This window comes from Glandiceps talaboti, chromosome 12 (assembly GCF_964340395.1).
Source record: "Glandiceps talaboti chromosome 12, keGlaTala1.1, whole genome shotgun sequence".
NCBI lineage: Eukaryota > Metazoa > Hemichordata > Enteropneusta > Spengelidae > Glandiceps > Glandiceps talaboti.
In genome coordinates this window covers 7,928,392-7,948,714 of record NC_135560.1, presented here as the reverse complement: position 1 = coordinate 7,948,714, position 20,323 = coordinate 7,928,392, and the positions used below count along the sequence as shown (strand labels likewise).

General features: G+C 36.7%; 1 protein-coding gene across 10 annotated transcripts; it reads right to left on the bottom strand.

The window, feature by feature from the left end:
* Positions 1-1,044: 1,044 nt before the first annotated feature.
* Positions 1,045-20,011, bottom strand: LOC144443520 (DAZ-associated protein 1-like). 10 transcript variants are annotated; one of them, XM_078133027.1, is made up of 13 exons: positions 19,887-20,011; positions 18,753-18,960; positions 18,071-18,214; positions 17,660-17,708; positions 16,252-16,334; positions 13,575-13,758; positions 12,996-13,025; positions 12,333-12,545; positions 11,905-11,952; positions 8,918-9,121; positions 7,614-7,646; positions 5,909-6,043; positions 1,045-3,406 (listed from the first exon to the last, which is right to left on the bottom strand). In XM_078133027.1, exons 1-13 carry the CDS (start codon positions 19,907-19,909, stop codon positions 3,222-3,224), a joined length of 1,539 nt encoding a protein of 512 aa, XP_077989153.1. In that variant the 5' UTR covers positions 19,910-20,011; the 3' UTR covers positions 1,045-3,221. The 10 variants fall into 10 exon arrangements, with proteins under 10 accessions (XP_077989153.1, XP_077989155.1, XP_077989154.1 ...); XM_078133029.1 differs by having other exon boundaries at positions 1,045-3,403; XM_078133028.1 differs by having other exon boundaries at positions 7,614-7,643.
* Between the last annotated feature and the right edge of the window lie 312 nt (positions 20,012-20,323).

The window sequence follows — 20,323 nt, the reverse complement described above, 5'->3', positions numbered from 1 at the left end:
GTGTTCACCTAGTTACACCAGTTTTGCACTGACCCTGGAATGGAAGAGAGGGGGGGGGGGGGTACGCCCCTTATTTCCATTTGAGTATACGTATGTGCCGCCCTTGGGGTTGCGTTTTCTAGCCCGTTGGTCTAAAGTGCGGTTTGGTGTTTTTTTTCGAGCTGAAGAGTCTAAAACGGGGTCCACTTGGCATTATTTTCGATTTTGCTTGGTCTAAAATGTGGCTTACCAAATCGTAATTGCCATTACAAAATTTTACCTCCTAAGGAAAATGAATATAGGTCCAAACTTTCATCTTTTAAAAACCTGCAATGATCTAAAATGGGGTATTGATTTTTGCTCAAAGTGGGTCTAAAATGGGGCCTGGGGTTTCCAGCACTGGCCACACACACCTCCCAGAGCTGGCCACCGGTACAAACAAGATTGACTCTGGTGAAAAACCGAAAAAAACTAATCGAATTCGAAGTACAACTTCGTTATACTAGACAAGTCCTTGGCCATTTACTGTAAATAATAGACAACTTTTGGTAACTCGTCCGTTAATTTGTCCAAGGTGCAAAATAACAGGGTACGGTGATGCTACTGTTTCAAATTGTAAATGAGATGGCAATCACTAGTATAGAGAGCGTTACTGATCTGCTAGCACCGGCTAGAGAAGGCAGTTTCAAGCACCTCAAGTTTACAAACAGAGGGTATCATATCAAGTTTCTTTCCTAAAACTATTAGGGACTGGAACTCACTAAACCATTAAAAGAAAGCCAGTCAGGACAGATACTTTCAAGGCGTAACTCCATATACATTACTACTAGATTTTGCGTGCATCCCTCCTTCAGATGTGATAACCGTAAGGAGATTAGTTGGTATCAAATAGATATATTACCAAAAGTGTTCTATTATTATTTACAGTAAATGGCTACTTGTCCTTCAACTATCAGCAAACCATTTATATCAAATAGGATACACATCCATTCCACTAACACACTATGCAAGAACAAGAAAAGATACTCTTCATAAAAGAAAACTAATTTTTTTTATTTTTCCCTTCTACAACAAATGTTGAATTTAAAGACACGTTGACAATAAAGATGATCAGAATTGTATGTACATAACTCTTTACATTACAATTGAGGTGAGAATAACCTGCTTCTCCTGACGTGATTCAAAAAGAGAACTTTTCCCAAAAATATCTCCGTACTCAAAAAAGCAACAGGCACATCTCCTAAAACTAGAATTGCATCTTTCTGCTGTGTCTAATATTCTATGACAACACTGTAGTAAAAGAAATCATATCTGCTTTGTATTGCTCTGTTTTGATACTAAAATAAATTCACCTTGGAGATAAGCGACATCTTCATAAAGTCCAATGGAGCTCCTTTACTACTCAAGGGTTTAAAATGAGCATGATTTAAAAACAAAAGAATGACATAACCACAATGTCAGGTTAAAAACAAATGATCAGTTATAAATATAAATAAAACATTTCTAGTTCACTCTTGCAAAAGATTGTGTGTTTTCACAAGTATATACTATGGCCGTGTTATACTATCACTGCCATTGTCACGGTTGACCACAACACAATTGCAATATGCTGTTTACATGTTTGTGTATTGAATGTCTACAGTGAGATTACAATACTATGCTTTCAAATACACCGATGAAGTAAAAACTGACTGTACATGAAAATGTCACATATTTTGCTATTTCTACACCAAATTTGTTGATGCAAACTAAAACTTGTGGTAAAACTGCGCCTCAAGGAAAACATTTTCAAGAGGTTACCGAGGACGTACCAACTTTTTTCAAAATTAAAGTAATGCAATTCATATATGTGATAGAATACAGCATTATTTTTCTGCAAGTAGTTTTTTCGAAATGAAAGTTTCTTTTCACTTTACATGTACATGTATCATACTCAATGCCAAGTATGCTATTCAATATACAAACACACAACATATTGCAAACTTGTTCAACAAGTGTGACTGATAATGGCTGTATATTTATTTATCTATCTGACAGGCCACTGATGCAACTGAAAACACTGTGCATGCTCTTTGAGCATTGAACAACTTGGGGCACTTTTAACCCTCTAAAAGATTGTCAACTCAGAAGCTAACAGCTGTATTATAGATTGATGCAAAGATGAATTACACTGATTTTCATACATTTTTTTTTCTGATTACTAAGATCCTACATTCATTCAGCCTGCATTCAATTTCAAAAATTAGATAAGTTAAGCTCTTGGCGCAGAGTACTTTTTACAAGAGCACACGCTCCAAGCTATAACCTTCACATCCCTATCATATTTCTAAATAATGGTACCATCCCAATGTCAAGTCCAGTTTGGGTTGGCCTAAAACTACGAAATAGGGAAGGACAGGGTTTCACTGTCGCATTACTACCTCTACTCTGACAATTCCCGATCAAACTGCTAATATTCAGTGAAATAAAATCTCTTTACCTACCCCCTCCCCCCTTCTTTTCTCTTTGTAGATTTAGCATTTAAAAGCTGGATAAAATGAAAAAAAAGCACTGCACATTTCTAAAGCTTGATAAACTTCCAAAATATTTACAAGCATGCTCTGTTTTTACATTCCAAAGTTCACAATATTTGTCAAAATTTTGTTGAACACAAGTGTAAATACAGTAATTTTTCTACACACAAATGAATATTTGTAAGGATTTAGCGTACCGTGTTTACCACAACCTGATAACAACTCTTTTCATAATGTGGCAATTTTGTTTGCTCCTCGCTGAAGCACGTATTTTTGGTTGCAGTTAATTTTTAGTACCATCTGCTTGGTAATCAAATGCTCATTAGAGCATAGATCACACCGATTGTCACTAGATTTGAAAATTGGCAGTAACAGTACAAGTATTTATTATATTCCAGCAGTAAGTCTTGAAATGAACAATGGCCTCTAGTGGTGTCGGTGACCTGGCTGTGAGGTCAAAGAGTGAAATGCGATTCATTTTGATTCAGTCAACTCTTGATTGACAGCAATGCAAGTGCTCTTTAGATGACCCCATGTCATGTACACATCACTACTGATCACCACATGAAAACATTGTTCATTTGAAAAGCTCATCATTAAACATTACATATTCGAGGTGTTAACAAAATAATTCTGACTGGATATGTGTATCAACACTGTAACTGTTCAGCCCAAGAGAGAAGCGGATAACATTGACCAAAACACAGAATATGGTGTAGGGTAAGTGCTTCATCGTCTGTATGGATGGAATGTTTGGGTTGCAGGAGCAGCACCACCACGTCCATATCCTGCAGCGGCTGCTGCTACTGACCCATAGGCCTGTTGAGCTGCTGGTTGTGGTGTTTCACTTTGGGCTGGATATGTTGGCTGTGGTGTTGTGCTGTAGTTGCTGGCGTCGCCGTACCCTGCTCCTGCTTTAGAGCCAAAAGAACGTACAACAATAAAGTAAATAACGATTCGTCAAGACAATGACAGCATTCATGATGTACTTGACATCCATTCAATACCTAGTGTTATTTTGTCATTTGCCCTTAGACACACACTGTATACAGAATATTATGCATAAGACAACAGACAGCACTAAGACAGAGGCAAAGCTGCAAGAGTTTAACACTGCATGCAATATACAAGTTGTATGTCATTACAATCGAGTTCTGTTCACTCAGAATTAACTAATTGGTTTTATTTTCGTTTTGGTTCGACAGTTTCTTTACTTTTCATTTTTAATACAACATGTCTCAGGCAATCCTGCAGATGTTAATGTGTTTGGAACTAATGTGTCATGAAGTAATGTTAAATTGACAGGAAATTCTGGAAGAAAAGAGGATCATCTCTTGCCTTTGTTACGAAGTCTGCATGAAAAAGAAGCATCCTTTAAAAATATGTAGCATCTGAAGAGAGGGACAAAAAATTCAAAACGAAAAAAATACCAGCAAAAAAAAGAAGAAACATTCAATTTAGTAAATTTTGGAGAGATGATATAGATTCCCAGCACTTACTGATAACTTGTCATCTTAATATTAGTACAGGGTGAAGTTTCCTTTTTTTCATATACGGGAATGGATGATCACTTAGCCTAAATTGCATGGGTGGCATATAACAAAACTTTGCGATGTACAAAATGCAGGATGGAGTAGGGGTTGTTTGATGGGGTTGAGGAATTACTTGTGCTAGTTTGTTATTCTAAATAATTATCAATGGGTTCAACAAATCCACCCAAAGCTCGAATTGGACCTTTTTTTTGTATAGTATTCCTACCAGCCACAAATTCCATTCACTTCAAAATTGTTATAACCAAAGAGAGCATCTACTGGCTGCCTGAGAATGTCTGCATTGGGAATTCAAATAAATTTCAAATGATGCAAAAAACTTTTGTCGTTCAATTGCCGACAATATTTATCTACACAGAAATTGTACTCCGAGTTATCTCCAAATGTTACAAATACTGTAATTTAGAAGTAACACAATCTACACGTTATATATTTGTGCGTAATTGCTGAGTGATAACTTGCTTCTTCATGCAATGCATATTTATGGCTTATGCAATTCCAACTTACGATCAATTTAATTTATGAGAAACAGAAAAAAACCCAAAAGTTGAAATGGTGCTGTTCAAATAAATGGTTTTATGTATCACAATGAAAATGCCTAAAGAGCAAGTTAACTGCAGTAGCCATATTCTAAGAAAGGCAAAGATAACAAAAAGATAGCAAGATAGAGAAAGCAGACAGCAGAATAGAGTCAGAAGAAAGCACTTTTTACAACAAAACAATGTAACTTCAAATGACTGGCATGCATGATGTACAGAGAGGTGTAGCTGACACGAATACTGATTCAGCAGATGCATCATGAATGTAGGAATGCAATGATTATCATGGTTTAATAAAATATAGGTAAAGATTTAAAACCAAAGCTCATATACTGTAAGTCACTAAAAATTCTGAGTATCCTTGACTTCAAAGACATTTTCCAGGAACTTTAAATCGACCAATTTCCATGACTACTTTGTAGTAAATCTCACAAACTGTAATTTGACTCAATGCAACAGAAAGTTTACTGACCAAACATTGGGGATTGGCAATGCTATAAAGTTTATATTTTCAATGAATTGGGAGTTTTCCAGAATTTTTGATGGTATTAGATACAGGACTTCAAGAATATAAACACTGAGTCACATATAGGTCATATGGCAAGCATTAAAACTCAAGTTCATACTCTCTACGTCATTTCAATTTCTGAGTTTTGTTGATCAGTAAATTATTTTGGATTTTAGAACAGTAGTGCTAAGATTCCTTCAGTCATGTTCATCAATCTTCTGTACGTCAATAACTTGACTCAAGCAAATCACAGATGACTAAACACTTTCACAGTATCCCTTTAATGTCATTCCCAACGAGGCTTTTACGTTGTGTTTTTGGCCTTTTTTGGAGTCACTAAACTTGAACACAAATGTTTCCTGTAGTTTTCTTGATCTTGATATTAGGAATTTTCTCTGGACATTTTTTGGCTTTTCACTTTCACTTAACTTTGTACACAAACATTCCAAGTAGCTTTAAATTTCAAATCCATCTTCATATTCTCTGATTTGTCATCTTTTTCATTCAGACTTTCATTCTAGCCTGTACTGCTCCAAGTTTTGAGATAGTGAAAGATTTTCACTTTTATTTGTACAACTATATTTTTCTTCTCTCTTTTAAAAAAAAAATCATTGAGTGTCCTGACCTTGTACTTGAGATGGTTGGTGAAAATGACATGATTATTTTTGAATCAATGGATATCTTTAGCATTTTATTTGTTACAGAAATTGACTGACAGTACAGCTTGGCATTTTTTTTTTTTTATCTTTTTCATGTATGACTCAAAGAGATGGAGTGTGCTGCAATGCACAATGACAGCAGCAATGTTGTTTTGGTTACCTTGTTGGACAGCAGGGGCAGTAGCTGCGGCAGCTGCAGCGAGAGCAGCTGCATTGGCAGGGTAGCCGTTACTGAAATGAATACGCTGTGGCCCATAACCAGAAGCCTCCTGAGCATAGTTCAGACCCATTGCACCTACAAGCAATAAGAGGTGGAAAATGGTTAGGAGTGACTAATTCGATAATTGTCTAATACAAATTGTCACTCTTGAGAAAGGGAAAATGCAAATTTGTACTACGTCACTGCCTCTTGTGCGTGTCCAAGAGAGTGCTTTTTTGGTATCTACTTCCACCATTTTTCGAAAATCATACTTTTTATACACAATACCATAGGCACGTTCCACAGACAAAACGCTCAAACATTCCATTCATATGATGAACTAGTTGTCATAGTTTTTAGAGGGTGACCCAGGACGAAGGAAGGCTGAAGAGTGAGGTGACTTGCCAAAAACCAAGATGGCAGCCATGAATTACCACTTCATCGGCAAACTTGAGTTTTTGTGTATGATTACTTAATGCATATTAGTTTTGATTATCTCTGCAAAAAAGCTCTTGGAGTGATCATTTATAATTGGCCACGGTATTTAGCAATACAAATACTCATCGGCATAATGGTAAGATAGATTATTTACGGTCCACTGAGCAGTGTAATATAAATTGGGGTCAGGTCACAGGTCAAAGATCACATCAGCGTAAGAATAGTACATGTGTAACGACAACGTTTTTTGTTGCTGTTTTTTTTCACCAAAACATTCTTGCATCCCGCCAGTACTGCAGTGGTGCGATTTAACTACGTGAATCATCTTTCAAAATGCTGAATGTACACAAACTGTGACGATTTTCTATTTGAATATGCCACCATCATTTGTTTTTCAAATGCAACATGCACAATACTATCCAGTAGAGGGCCAGGTTGCCCTGGCCAATCAATGACAAAATGTTTCGTCTACGGAACGCACCCCAGGTTTGTGTTTACTACCTAAGTTTGCAAAGATAACTAACACTTCAAACAGGAAAACCGTGTGGTCTTTACTTGCCACTTTACACCAGTGACAAAATTGCATTTAACTTTAGTGACAATTCTAAATGTGATTCTTGCTCGTCCTGTTATGGACTCTTTGAGTATCAATAATTACAAAATCAATGCACAATCCACCACAAAAAATGACTTCTTAGATTTATAATAACTTGAATTCAACCATTGGTTACACTCATCATAATCATCATGGGGGGAAAAGTCAGAAGTCAAAACATGAAACACACCAGGCGACAACCAGCAAGCAGAACAGGGTGTGCATTCCATTACATTCTGAAAAGATATTGCTGTTTTTCTGAAATATCTAGACTTTTTTACTTGGCACATTGGCATGTATGGTAATACTCAGAGATAGAGCAATTGCTATGCCACACACTTTCTGGTGCAACTTATTAGAGTGTAGTTGACAGACAGGCAATAATCAATTTTTCAGTTTAGGCCATCTAATCTGTATTGGTAAAATGTCATAAATTTGCGTTCTGGGTACATATACTACCCTGCTCTGCAAGTGTTTGTATATATCTGGACACACACACACACAATCCAAACAATATGCTTTAGCAATAGATCAATAATTCTTGGTGCTCTTTGGGCTTTGTGGATTTTATGACAAATGCTTCAATATGAGAGAGGAGCACAATATATTTGTTTCCATGGAATGTATGGTTACCTGATCCATCTGAGGGCATACTGCTATAAACTTCTGAATCCAAGGGGGAAAATACAAAAAAAATGTAGGAGAAAAAGAGGAAAATATTCTGCATCAGCGAGGGTCATAAGATCGTGTTTTTTAGTGATACATGTACCGTTATTCGAAGTTTTATGTCAAGGTCTGCTCAAAGAGCACCAAACAACTTTGCACGTGGACGGAACCCAATCCCTGGCTCAGGGTGGTGCCCATTGGAGACTAAAAAGGGTAGCCGTGACCTCTCACTTTTTAAAGAAGTTTGAACTATATATGCACTTGGGTACTAGTATTCAAGCAGAGCATGGCATCTATTGTGGACTCCCAAACAGCAATTCACACTTTAGCCATGAGAGCGTACCAAACAACCCCCCGCCCATAATAAAAACAGAATGATATGACTTGTATGAGCTTGGCATGAAGCAATCTGAATAGACTCCCCAAGGCGCATGCACACTAAATATCTATCTGGCCACAGGCTCTGAAGAAATCAAAATGGAAAATGACTTGTATCAATATGGCATGAAACAATATACATAGGCTCACCCCATGGGACATGCACATCAACTATCAAAGCATTCTGACTAACGGTTTTGGGGGAAAGATGAAAACAGGAAAAGTTGACGGAAAATGGACAGCCAACCTAACCCTCAAGTTGCACTCAGCTTCGCTGATAGCGGAGCTAATACAATTGATGGATAACAGTTTGGGTGATTGTAACCTAATTCACTGCAAAACTGCCAAGTATATTTTAGTACAGCATATATAAACCTTGAGAGGGAACTACATACAGCACTAACTTAGTATTTGAAAGTTAGATTAATTTTGTTACCATAATAAACGACATTCAAAAGTAAAAGGGCATGCACATCAACCACTTCATTCCATGCTGATTTCAATTCAGATCATTTTATAGATTTAGGCCTTCGAGTCTATCGATCTGACTGCATGCTAGTATACAACAACATCTCTTTTGCAAGTTGGATGTATTCAAGTATTATAAACACATTTCAAGCCATATTTAATGCCATGCCTTTAAAAAAAATCTTGACCAAGTTGGTCAACAATTTCAAACAATGCAACATCAGCAAGTATCACTCCATGTTAGTTGAAAGTCTATAACAAAAATCAGTCATTGATAATATTGTAAAGTGGTTGCATAGAATATCAAGTAACTACTTCATTATCAATCTGTGCATATCAAAAACAAGGCAGTGTCTGTATAATGCATTTTGTGACTGTGTTGTTAAGAAAGCGTGCAAGTCTTACAAGCATAAAGCTCCCCTCACCATATTGCCCACCACCATAGTTTGCACCATAGTCACTACCAGTGCCACTGCTAGCACTGGCGTCTTTGCTTGGTTGTGGTGGGTTGCCATAGTTACCAGCTACACTTGGTTGGCTGCCATAGCTACCTTGCCCGGCATGGTTGGGATATGGATCTTGTTGAGTTCCAGGGTACCCAGCATATGTTCCAAAGGCAGGTGCAGTACCTGTGTGGACACAAGAGGAGCATGACAGATGTATGCAAGGGCTAAACATAGGAAACAAGGGGACATATTTTATCAGTTCTCCCTCAGTACTCCATGCACTGCGATGCCTGTCTATTACATTGCACTGACTAAGTGAATTTCTGAAAATTATTTTTGACCATCATGGCAATCAATTTACTTTGTATTAGCATTAAAATGACAATAAGATGATATGCGATGTATTGTTTCCAATAGCTACACTAATTACGCTGGCCAACATTTATTTCACTCTACTAAATTGACCCAAAGCAGCCACTTCCATGGCCTTTCAGCTGGAAACAAATATTCCTTATTCCTGCTTAAACATGCAAAAATGGTTACGTTGTATGAAACATTACATACCGGTAAATGTACAATTTCAATAATGCAAAGATAAATAGGGAGAGGGCACTTTGAATGAGAATCTAGTACATAGTTAAAATGTAATACATACTAGGTTCAAGTTTTATGCTTGGATAATACTTAATTTGTTTTATGATGATGATATTTCACCGATACCTTCCATATCAACAAATGGGTTGGGCTACAAGCTTTGAAATGATATTTCAAATCACATACAATTATGCTTCCACACCTCAAATTCTGAGCTACATTGCATGGCCATCATACAATCTAATGTTAGACAAACATATTACATAAATTTGCAATAAATGGAATTAACACAAGATGGGCATATTAAATAGAAAACACTGGATAAAGATGGCGCAGAGTTGAACATACAATAGCTCAGAACTTACAACAATGCAGAGATTATATTGCAACTATCATTTTACAGATTGGAAGCAGTCCTATGAATGCAAAGCAGTGAACACATAAACAGCTACATAAGTTGGTAATTTTTTAAGACTTGACTGGCAGCATTTCAAGGTCAATATTGCTCTGCACATGTTTAGATTCACTGATTATAAAGGTACAATATCTAACATCATATGTTGTTTTTACATGTAGACTTGTTTGCCAGGGTAAGTTTCTGACCCAAACATTTCTAGTCTTAGCTGTGTAGTATACCACTAGAATTACACAAAGTCAAATAAAACACTTTCTACCATTTCTATAACTATACATGATCACAACATAGTTGCGAGTGTAGAAAAGCAACAACTCTTTAGGACAATACAAATTAGGTTTATGTTAGGGAGTCTTACCTTATCTGTAAAGTAACTATCCCTAATATATAACCTTACAATAACCTCCTAGCTTGAACACAAATATGTATATTCTGTACAATTAGTCCACTGTTCTACAGTCCACTGTTCTACATTCATCTCATTTGGGGTTAAAATGTCTACATCTTTCCACAACATGCAGATCTGCAGTTGTGGTCAACGTTAGTACAATGTCATATTCTAACATTATAAACTGACAGATCTACCTGTAACACCCAAAGAGTCCCTTTCTAATTTTCCAGGAGTTAAACACATGCTGGGAAAGTACGAGTGCCAGAAAGTTTTTAACACTGAACTAGTCAAAATCAGAAAGGGGTTCTTCAGCTTTACTCTATACCAGTTACTTATCTACTAGAGGATACACAGCTGTATTCCAAGAACATAGCTTTAGTCTTACAACAAGGACCAATGCACAAAAATTGCTCATGGAAAATTTACTGTATGCCCCGTACGACACTGAACTTGTCACAGAAATAAACAGTACAGCAACACCAGGGCAATAAAAAAACACTTGATATGTATTTGTTGATTGACGAATACAACGTTCATTGTCAAAACTTTTGTCTTCATACAACTTGCCATCTTACAACCATCTCAACCACTGCTGGTCAGTAGTGAGTCCATGTAAAGTGTGTTGATGACATCATGCTATCCATACACCCATGTGAATCTCACTATGGCGCCCACAGAAATAACTTAAGTCAGATATTGGTATCACACTTCCAATTAATGTTATACCAATGAGCTTCAAGGTGTATAATTGCATAATTCAATTCACAATAGCTGTATGATATTTGAGCTCTTGTATATAAACTGAAATTTTGTCAGAAATAGTAATGTTCAAATGTACCATGTAGTAATTCTAGGGAACGGTGCAGTTCTGTGTATTAAAGCAACATACATGGACACAGTAGGAGACAGTAAAGTTGTGAACACGATATTTCGCATGTCAAGTGGGTTACCCAGAAAGAGAAATGGTTGAAGGTTGGCAGGTCTATGATACAAGTAGTGTCACAAGGACATCTAAGCAGGATTACACTATATGCCAGAGCGGGAGTCAAAGAAAGAGACGGTATTCTTTTCAATATACGTACCAACTACACAATCTACTACAGCGAATACACAATTATTACAGTATCAACTATGACATTTTATATACACGTGTAAATATACAAATTTTATGGATGCTATTTATGGATGCTAAGAACATTGCAAGCACTGTCAAAGCACCTCATAAATACTAAACCAGGTAACATGCCCTATTTCTATTTTACAAGCGAGTTCAAATTTGGAGATTACATACGTCCTATTTATGGATTCTTTCTCATTCTCTCTTGGGTATAAACTTGTTAAAAGTAAAATACATAACAGAATGTTGGCTATAAAGTATGCAGTTGTACCAAGAAAATGAAAATTAGGCAGTAAAAGAAAAGAACACTTTACATAAACAAGATATAACAAAGGTAACACATGTGAAAGAAAGAATTGAGAAGAGAGATATTGAAAAGGAAAAACAATTGTGAACTCAAGAGCACACCGAGAGGAGAAGAATTACCAAAATGTGAAATGCAAGTTTACCTTGCTTGTTTTTCTCGGAATAACCGCCACCAGGCTTGTTCTTTTCTCCTAAAATCAGTGCAGAACAGTTCAGTTACACCTAAACTACACACTACTTTTATTTGTATTTTACAGATCAACCAATTTAAACCCAGCAACAAAAATAGAGGATCACCATGAAGAAAGACTAAGTCAGATCATTCTGATAGATTTACCCAATTTCTATCATACACTAATGATTTTTTTTCTCAATATATGACAGAACAGAGCGACAAGAATTGACCTTAAAAATGCCTTAACACCACTACCAGAGTCTAAAATTAAGTGAAATGGACAGTGTTAATGTGTGATGTATAGACTACTACTAAATATTGTTAGCATATATTTCTAATCATTTTTTTTTCTAAATCAATTCCTGTACATATTGTAGTTTATCACTGCATGCTTACCATAGGCAGGCTGTGGTTGTGGTGTAGCTGGCTGCCCATAGCCACCAGGCTGCGGAGTGTAACTGCCTGGAGGAGGTGGTCCAAAACTACCAGGAGGGGGGCTTGGATAGCTGCCAGCACCATATGGGTGAGGTGTGCCCGCTGTTGGAGGCTGTCCACTGTTTCTACCACCTGAGGGCACTGCTGGATAACCACTTTGCTGACCACCGTAGCCTTTTTGTCAGAATAAACAAATAGTATTAAGGAGAAATCCATAGCAAACAACCAAATGGATTTAGGAATTTTGTTTCTTTACATAAAACCCTGCAGGACACAACATGCACATAAAAAAATCAACCGAGTTTCATAAATACATGCATGACTGTATATTCATTCAATTAATGGAAAACCTCTTCCCTTAGAAGAAAAAAAAAGAAAATTTACAATGCTCTGAAAACCAATTATTAAGTAAACAATGTAACAAGGCTGCAAGAATGAAAACAATTTAGTATACTAAATCAAATATGACATTTCAATTTTCAGTTCAGTCCAGGAATGATGAAATGAAATGAAACATAAAATTTCAACCGAAGTGTCAAGGCAAGCAAGTCATGAAATAATGCTTGTGTAAAATGGCCACATTTGAGTTAATGCAGGCCGGCAGTGGGACCATAAGGGACATACCTATTACTTGGGTTGGGGGTTGCCAACTGCCTGTAATTATAACAATGCATAGATTCATAAATTTCAGAAAGAAAGCTCAAGTCAGGATATGATTTCCCAAATGTCTGTTTTGAAATTGATGATGGCATATTTTGAAACTGATTGTATATTCACAGAAACCAGTTCAAGAAAGCTCCACTTTCCTTGAAATTACTAAAGTGAAAATACTATCATTATGTATATCTATTTGATACTGTTGTTTTCTTCACCATACAGCACTGACAAAGCATTAGACATGGAAGGGCTGGAAAAAAAATGTAAAATGACTCCTTGTCACAAAATACTGATTCTCTAGTTTGAGTGAAGACATTAACATTGGCATGGTAGCAATTGCATTTTGTTAGATAATTGAAGGTCTTTCATATGCCATTCTCCAGATATGAAGACATACATAAGCTGCACTGTAAACAGTACACTATCAAAGATAACACACTGAAATACAGCTGCCATTGTTACATACAACTGACAACATGAAAGTTTGTTGTGGCTCAAGACGTCTCACAGAATTTCATTTACAGCAAACAGCAGTTAAATTCTCACCTTGTGGAGGTCCATAACCACCAGGCTGTTGGGCACCTGGCCAGCCTTGACCGTAACCCCCAGGTGGGCCTGGTGGTGGTGGGCCACCAGCTCCTCGTACACCACCTGGACCCCAACTACCTTGTCCACCTTGCATGCCATGAGATGGCCTTGAATCTCTTGGTTCAGCCTTTTTACATTCCACCTGTGAGAAAGAGTGTTTCAAAGATGATAAGAATAAAACTCCCACTAACGACCTTCCAAGGGGCACAAATCAAGTTTTCAAGACTTTCATTCTTGTTCTGTTTCTAAAACATGAAGAGGCAAAAATGAACCAGCAAAGCATCCACATTTGATAAAATCTGAAACAGCATCAACTCTTAGAGTTTGGTTTTAGTCATTTATGCAAATCATGAGAACTTGCATTGATATCATATTGCCCCATTCTTCAAAATCCATACACTTTTTACGAGTATAACTTAAAGGATATTCATTAAAGATTTCATATCCCAAAGTTATGAAAACTACAAAGCCTACCAAGACTTAAAAATGGATCTGTATGCTATCACAAAAAGTATAACATTATTTGTTCCACATGGAGATTAGCTTATACGTTGGACATTCGTTTTTCAAAATTTCATATATAGATTTGAATAGACAAGTCTTGAAAACCCTTTGTGAGGACAAAAATGAACTTGTATGCAGATAGAAAATGCAATCCAAAATGATTTTGTTGTCAAAATGATAGGTCCAATCTTTGGTGAACAAATCCAAATAGGACCAGTATTTACATTTTAGTTTGCATAGTCTAAACCAAGCTCTGCTATTAAGCTAAACTGGCATATCCACACAATCTTTTGTCCAAAAGATATAAGAATTCTCATATCGATTATTTTCAAAACTACTTAAACCCTACCAATTTAGCAGCTTAGATACTCAAAATCACACTCCTGATACAGTTGCAAATATATACTTATAAACTTTGGAATCATGGTGATTTTTTTTAGTTTCAATGCCAGTATGATCTCAGTGATGTTTAGCACGAATACATCACGGCTCCCTGTCTAGTGAGAGTAATGAAATGTTGCGTGTATGTCATAATGTGTGCTTGAGGGCCGTTTAGTTAGTACAGCAAAGTGTATTGGAGCCTGCCTACTCACCTGACCACTGACTTAGCTAGGGAGAAACAGAATGTGTAAAAGCAGTGTTCTCTTCAGCAAAGCGTAAAACACTGTGGCCAATTTTCAGAAATTTGATTCAAACATTGGCCTGATATTTTGAGTGAGCTTTGCAAGTTTCAGAGAGCAAAACAGAGTGGCGAGTTGTCTACAAGTTCTGAAGAGAACACTAACAAGGCACGACTCCACTGTACAAGGTTAACAAAAATAAAGGAACAAAATACAATCTAGCACTAAATAAATTAAATTACTTGGAGCCTATTGTTTTAACATCTATCTTTAAATTTTCTATACAAATATTACCTACACTCTAAGCATGTAAAGGAAAATAATAAAGAACCAGCAAGTTATACTTAGCATGCTCTATACAAATTAACTATGAGTACAGTCACAATAAATTAGGGACTGTACGAACTAGTAATAGGAAATCACAAAAAAATTCACAAAATAAATACATCACACCATTTTAGTGTACAGTAACAGTCTTTGGCTGTTTAAAAGAAAGCTACTAATTAATACACAAGTCAAAAAGTTTCTGCTTCCCAAAGCAGCCGGCAGCTGGGTCCGCTGTAATTTGGTAAAATCAATGTTATTAATTCACACTAAATGTTCTCTAGCTCCAAGTACTTAACTTATTTACGAAAGCTTCTGTAGAGACTAAACTAAATACGGGGCAAAAATAAAATAAAAAAAGAATTCAACAAAAAGAAAACAAAAATTTACAAGAGTAAAACTTAAGTGGTAATACTTCATCAAGCAATTCATGTATGCTGGGTATGCAATACTGGTAGTGTTATTTCCCATGCTTCAGAGGTGAACCCTTTTCAGGGTTTCCTTTTTCATGATCTATTTTCAACCTTGTTTTCACTTTTGTAATGTAGACGGTACACCATCGCATTTTTTTTTACATAACAGGTACACTCATTTGTTCTGCAAAATGTGATCACTTTCGTCAAAAGGACTTTTTTCCTTGAAAAAAAGATACTTGAAATGTGTGCATGTAGCTGGCCGCAATAAGTTCCGATTCAACTTACTGCATTTAGTACCTGATGCACACACTGCTGGGAAGCAACACTATCATGTATCCCAGTTTGAAAACTCCAAACCTAACACACTGGTTGAGTCATTCCCAAGGTGACAAATATCCTTTGAGGACATTAACAATATTTCACATCATATTGAAGCGCTTTAGAAACTGATAGACAGTCTGGAAAAATTCAACAATCTCCCTGTATCATTTAATTGGTAGGTCTGAACATGTCCACATAATTTTTTTTCTACTCTAGTCGAAGTCATTCCCCAGCTGGTCTAATTTTCTCATGTGCATGGATAAAAACATCTGTTGCCAAGGCAAGCAAAAACAACCAAAATATTGCACTGCCCCACATAAATTTATTACAGAGAAAGTTTCAGAAACATTCAAATTTCTAGCGATCTTTCCACAATTCTCTACCAGAAATGTAGGGGTTTGGAGTCTTCTGGTGGGGCACTTAGAAATAGAGATTAAACTACAACTACACCGTTTTGCCATTGATCTGGTGGAAATGTATATCGCACACTTTCTCCACGGCCTCTTCGCTCTCGAACGATAAAAAGCCAAAGCCTATACATCAGCATGGTAACCATAGTAACAGGAGATATAAATAAATACCAGAATATGTAATAGTATATTCGCTTGTCTGTAAAAGCCGCTGCTGTCGTTATGGAAACGTGCCATAACATGCCAAGTGTGTATAATACCACCCTAAAAACCCACAAGTTTTCCAGCAAACTTAATAATTTGTGAGACACAGAGCAGAGAGGACAAGGAAAGGTGATATAAAAGGTTGTGAAGGTAACAGACATGAGAAATGCCCTAGCTGGAAATCATAAACACCCAGATGCACCCCAAGAAAGGTGTCCCAGCAATTTATCAGTATGCAAATTTAGTTTATATTTGCCCATGCTTTGGTGTGGCATTCATTATCGTTCATAGCAGCTTGCTTGTCATTAACATGACTTCTAAGGTATCAGGTAAGAAATACAGAGAACATAGCAAATGAGACATACAAAAGAATTTTTTAATTGCAGTATTAATTTCCCCCTCATATTTTGTGCAGCGGTTTTTACAGACAAAATCTTAGCAATCTATACAATCAACACAGCCTGGAATACCTAAAAGTAAAAGAGTAAAATACAACGGGCAAAACAAGAGAGAGTAAACATGGAAATTATCTGATGGTTAAAATCATTATTTACACATTAATCAACAGAGAAATGATAGAATATACTTTTACAGCTAAAAAATCAAACTATATGGGAATGTTGAAAGGAAATTTACTGATAGTAAGGTACAGCATACAGCATAAATTGGTGTTTTAATTATACAAAAACAAAAGTCTTTTTGTCAGTGACTAAACTTAACATTTTGAAAATCACTCCAAACTAAAAACGACAAAAGAAATTAAAAGAAATAATCTTAGTATTCAGAGTATTGGCATATAAAAATGTAGAAATCCTGCAATAATGCAGTATGCCTTCCTTGGTGAAGCATGCTGAACTTAACATTACAAAGTATTTATTGCAATTAACTAACACCCATGTCTATAACATACTATCCATTCTTTTGCTCTTGTCCATTCAAAGAACTCTTATCACCAAAATTTAGCTATGACATTCCTCAGACTTATCATTAATTTCTTAACAGTTACACATTAATTACACAAAGCATACTAGTTCATCACAGGAGACAAGGGATAAGATATTCTCAGATTTAGAGTCTTGTGTTGTCAATTTCATTTTTACAAGCATTTTTTGAACAAACCAAATGCCGACTAGATGACCGATCAACAATTTTGCATAGTTGTCTCGTATGAAGAACAGATAATCTAGCCAAATCCTTATCTAACAAACGCTTGCCAGCTTTACCACAAAAAATATCAAACTTACCGCGAGGCCTTTTCTGTTCTTGGTCATACATCATAGTAAATTCTTCAACCTGATAAGATAATGCAAATAAGTTAATACTAGCCTTTAGTTCTCCACATCATGGCTGTATAACATCAAATACAAGTACCGATTCACTAGACTATTGATGTGTGAAATACAGTGACAGATTCAGTCTTCACTATGCTAGGGTTAACTTCTTCATGTGTGAACAGCTACAGCAACATAATTCAAGTATGTTCTACACCAATACTGTGCTTGTGTCCATGAATCACTTCCTTACAACTATACACAGCAGCTATACTAGCTTTTACAAAGCTCTCTTTTTTCCACAAACAGAAGTAAAAGCGTTACAACTTCTAAATCCTCAGCTGGTACGACTTGAGTTTTCTAGAAAGCTGATTTTATACTCACATTTCCATATTCTGAAAAGTAAGTCTTGACATCAGCTTCAGAACAGTTAGGAGGAATACCACCTATAAACACTTTCTTCACTCTGCCAGTGAACTGTTTGCTCTTCTGTTGTTGACTTCTTGGAGTACATGCTTTGGGGTCAATCTGAAGAGAAATGTTAGCTATATGTCAGTTGATTTGTAGTAACAGCAAACAACACTCATTCAGATGGACACTTTGTTTCACAAAGAAATTCAGTTGGTTTTAAAATACAATTTCAGACTTTGACAAACCTGTTAATTTAACACTATGGCTATACACAATTCAACACAAAGGGTTGATCTGCTATAGAGTCTTTGGCAATTATACATTAACTAGCTCAGTAAAACTCTTTCCTACCACTATCAATTTTTTATTTATTTTTTTTTTTTGGGGGGGGGGGGGGGAAGACGACAAACCTTCCTTTGAAAGTCTATATATAAATAGATTTTTCATATTGTATTCCTTTTCCATGATAGCACAATTTCACAATTTTGCTGGTCTGATGACAGCCTTGAGATGTATAGTTGCAGGTCTGTGGGCCGGCCTTGCCAGCTGTGATTATAATTAGAATATGTTAAAAGTCAAAAGCCATAAGCTGGTCTTTTCCAACCAAGATAGACCTAGCCTGACATAGAAATTGAAACTGTAAAAGTATACTTACCGTCCTATTATCAAGGACATGTGGGCCACGTGATAACACTGTCTGTACACATGATTCGTCTTTAAACTTAACAAAGCCAAAGCCTCTGGATCGGCCTGACACGGGATCTTTCATGATAACACAGTCAATTACTTCTCCATACTTCATGAAATATGCCTCTAAACTATCTTTGCTACTTTCCCAACTAAGGCCACCAACAAACATCTTACTGTTGGGAACAAAAGGAAAAGATAAATTGTTAGTAGGCGGTAAAAAAATTAACTGCAGCAGCAGCAGCCTTGAATCCAGGGTCTGATCTACGTCAATTTATCACTGGGATGCTAACATGGTATTGAATCATCTCTAACCCGATGGAGATCTCTTGAGATTCAAATTTCAATGAAGGATAAATCTGTCACTAACTATTGTACAGCCATTTAGTGATGTCTCTCCCCTCCCTTACTACAGTGGCTCACAAGAACCCCCAATTTTTACCCACATTGCCACAACATAATACTGTGTCGTTCATTATACTATACGTCACACTGCTTGAATATATGCTATCCTGTCTAATGACTGGACACTGATCTCACAACGAGGTTGGTTGTACATTCACTGATCCAACCAAGAAACAGACGTATCACCCCATCCCCCAGCTTATTTGCATAAGTGTGGCACAATTTCATTGAAGGTCCTGATAGAAAAAGGTTGTGAATTATTTCTATTATAATTTTCAAACAGCCTAGGCTTATGTAGTAGCACGATAAAGCATCTGCTGCTCAACACACTACATTCCAGAATCCCTAGTCCTGCTTGTAGACGGCGCACGGGTCTAAATTACTGACATGGCCCATACCATAGGCTCAAAGGAAGGGACGACTTACTCCGCATGCAAGCAGGACTACAGAATCCCGTGAAGTTCGTTCTGCCCTCGCACACAATATTTGATGGTGCCAGCCTTTAAAGTGCGGTCACCTCTCATCATTTCGAATGAAAAATACAAGAATAAAGTGAAAGATAATCTAAAATATGAAAGTACGCAAAACATCTGGCATCGAAAAATCATCCAGTCTCAGAGATTGGCATGGGTATCACACTCATATCGAAATGAGATGAGTCACTCATTTAGTATAGCTTCATAACATTAAAACTCACCCAACTTCTTCTCCCTGAGCCATTCTGTCAATCTGTTGCAAAAGTTTCTTCAATTGAGGTAGAAAAATTACTAAAATCCGGTATAAATATGTACAGTGTGGGGCATCGACCACTAACCAAAGCAAGATGGCGACTTGGCATATCAATGTGGGGTTTCCTGGGCTCCTGAGCACGGAATTAACCCGCGGGACCTTGGCCTCGCGAGCTCGAGCGCGAGCACGTCCGATGACCACCGATTCATATCATGTGTGGGCATGACTGTTACCACGGGAAGTGTCCGGATCCATTTACAACTGAACACCTAACCAGGCAGTCCACTTTTTCTCCAAAATGTGTTATTGTGGAAAAACTTATGTTTCTTATGTCTCCACAGTGAATATTACATGTAAAGAACAGACTCATTTTTTTATTTAATTTTTTTCTCAGGAATATGAGAC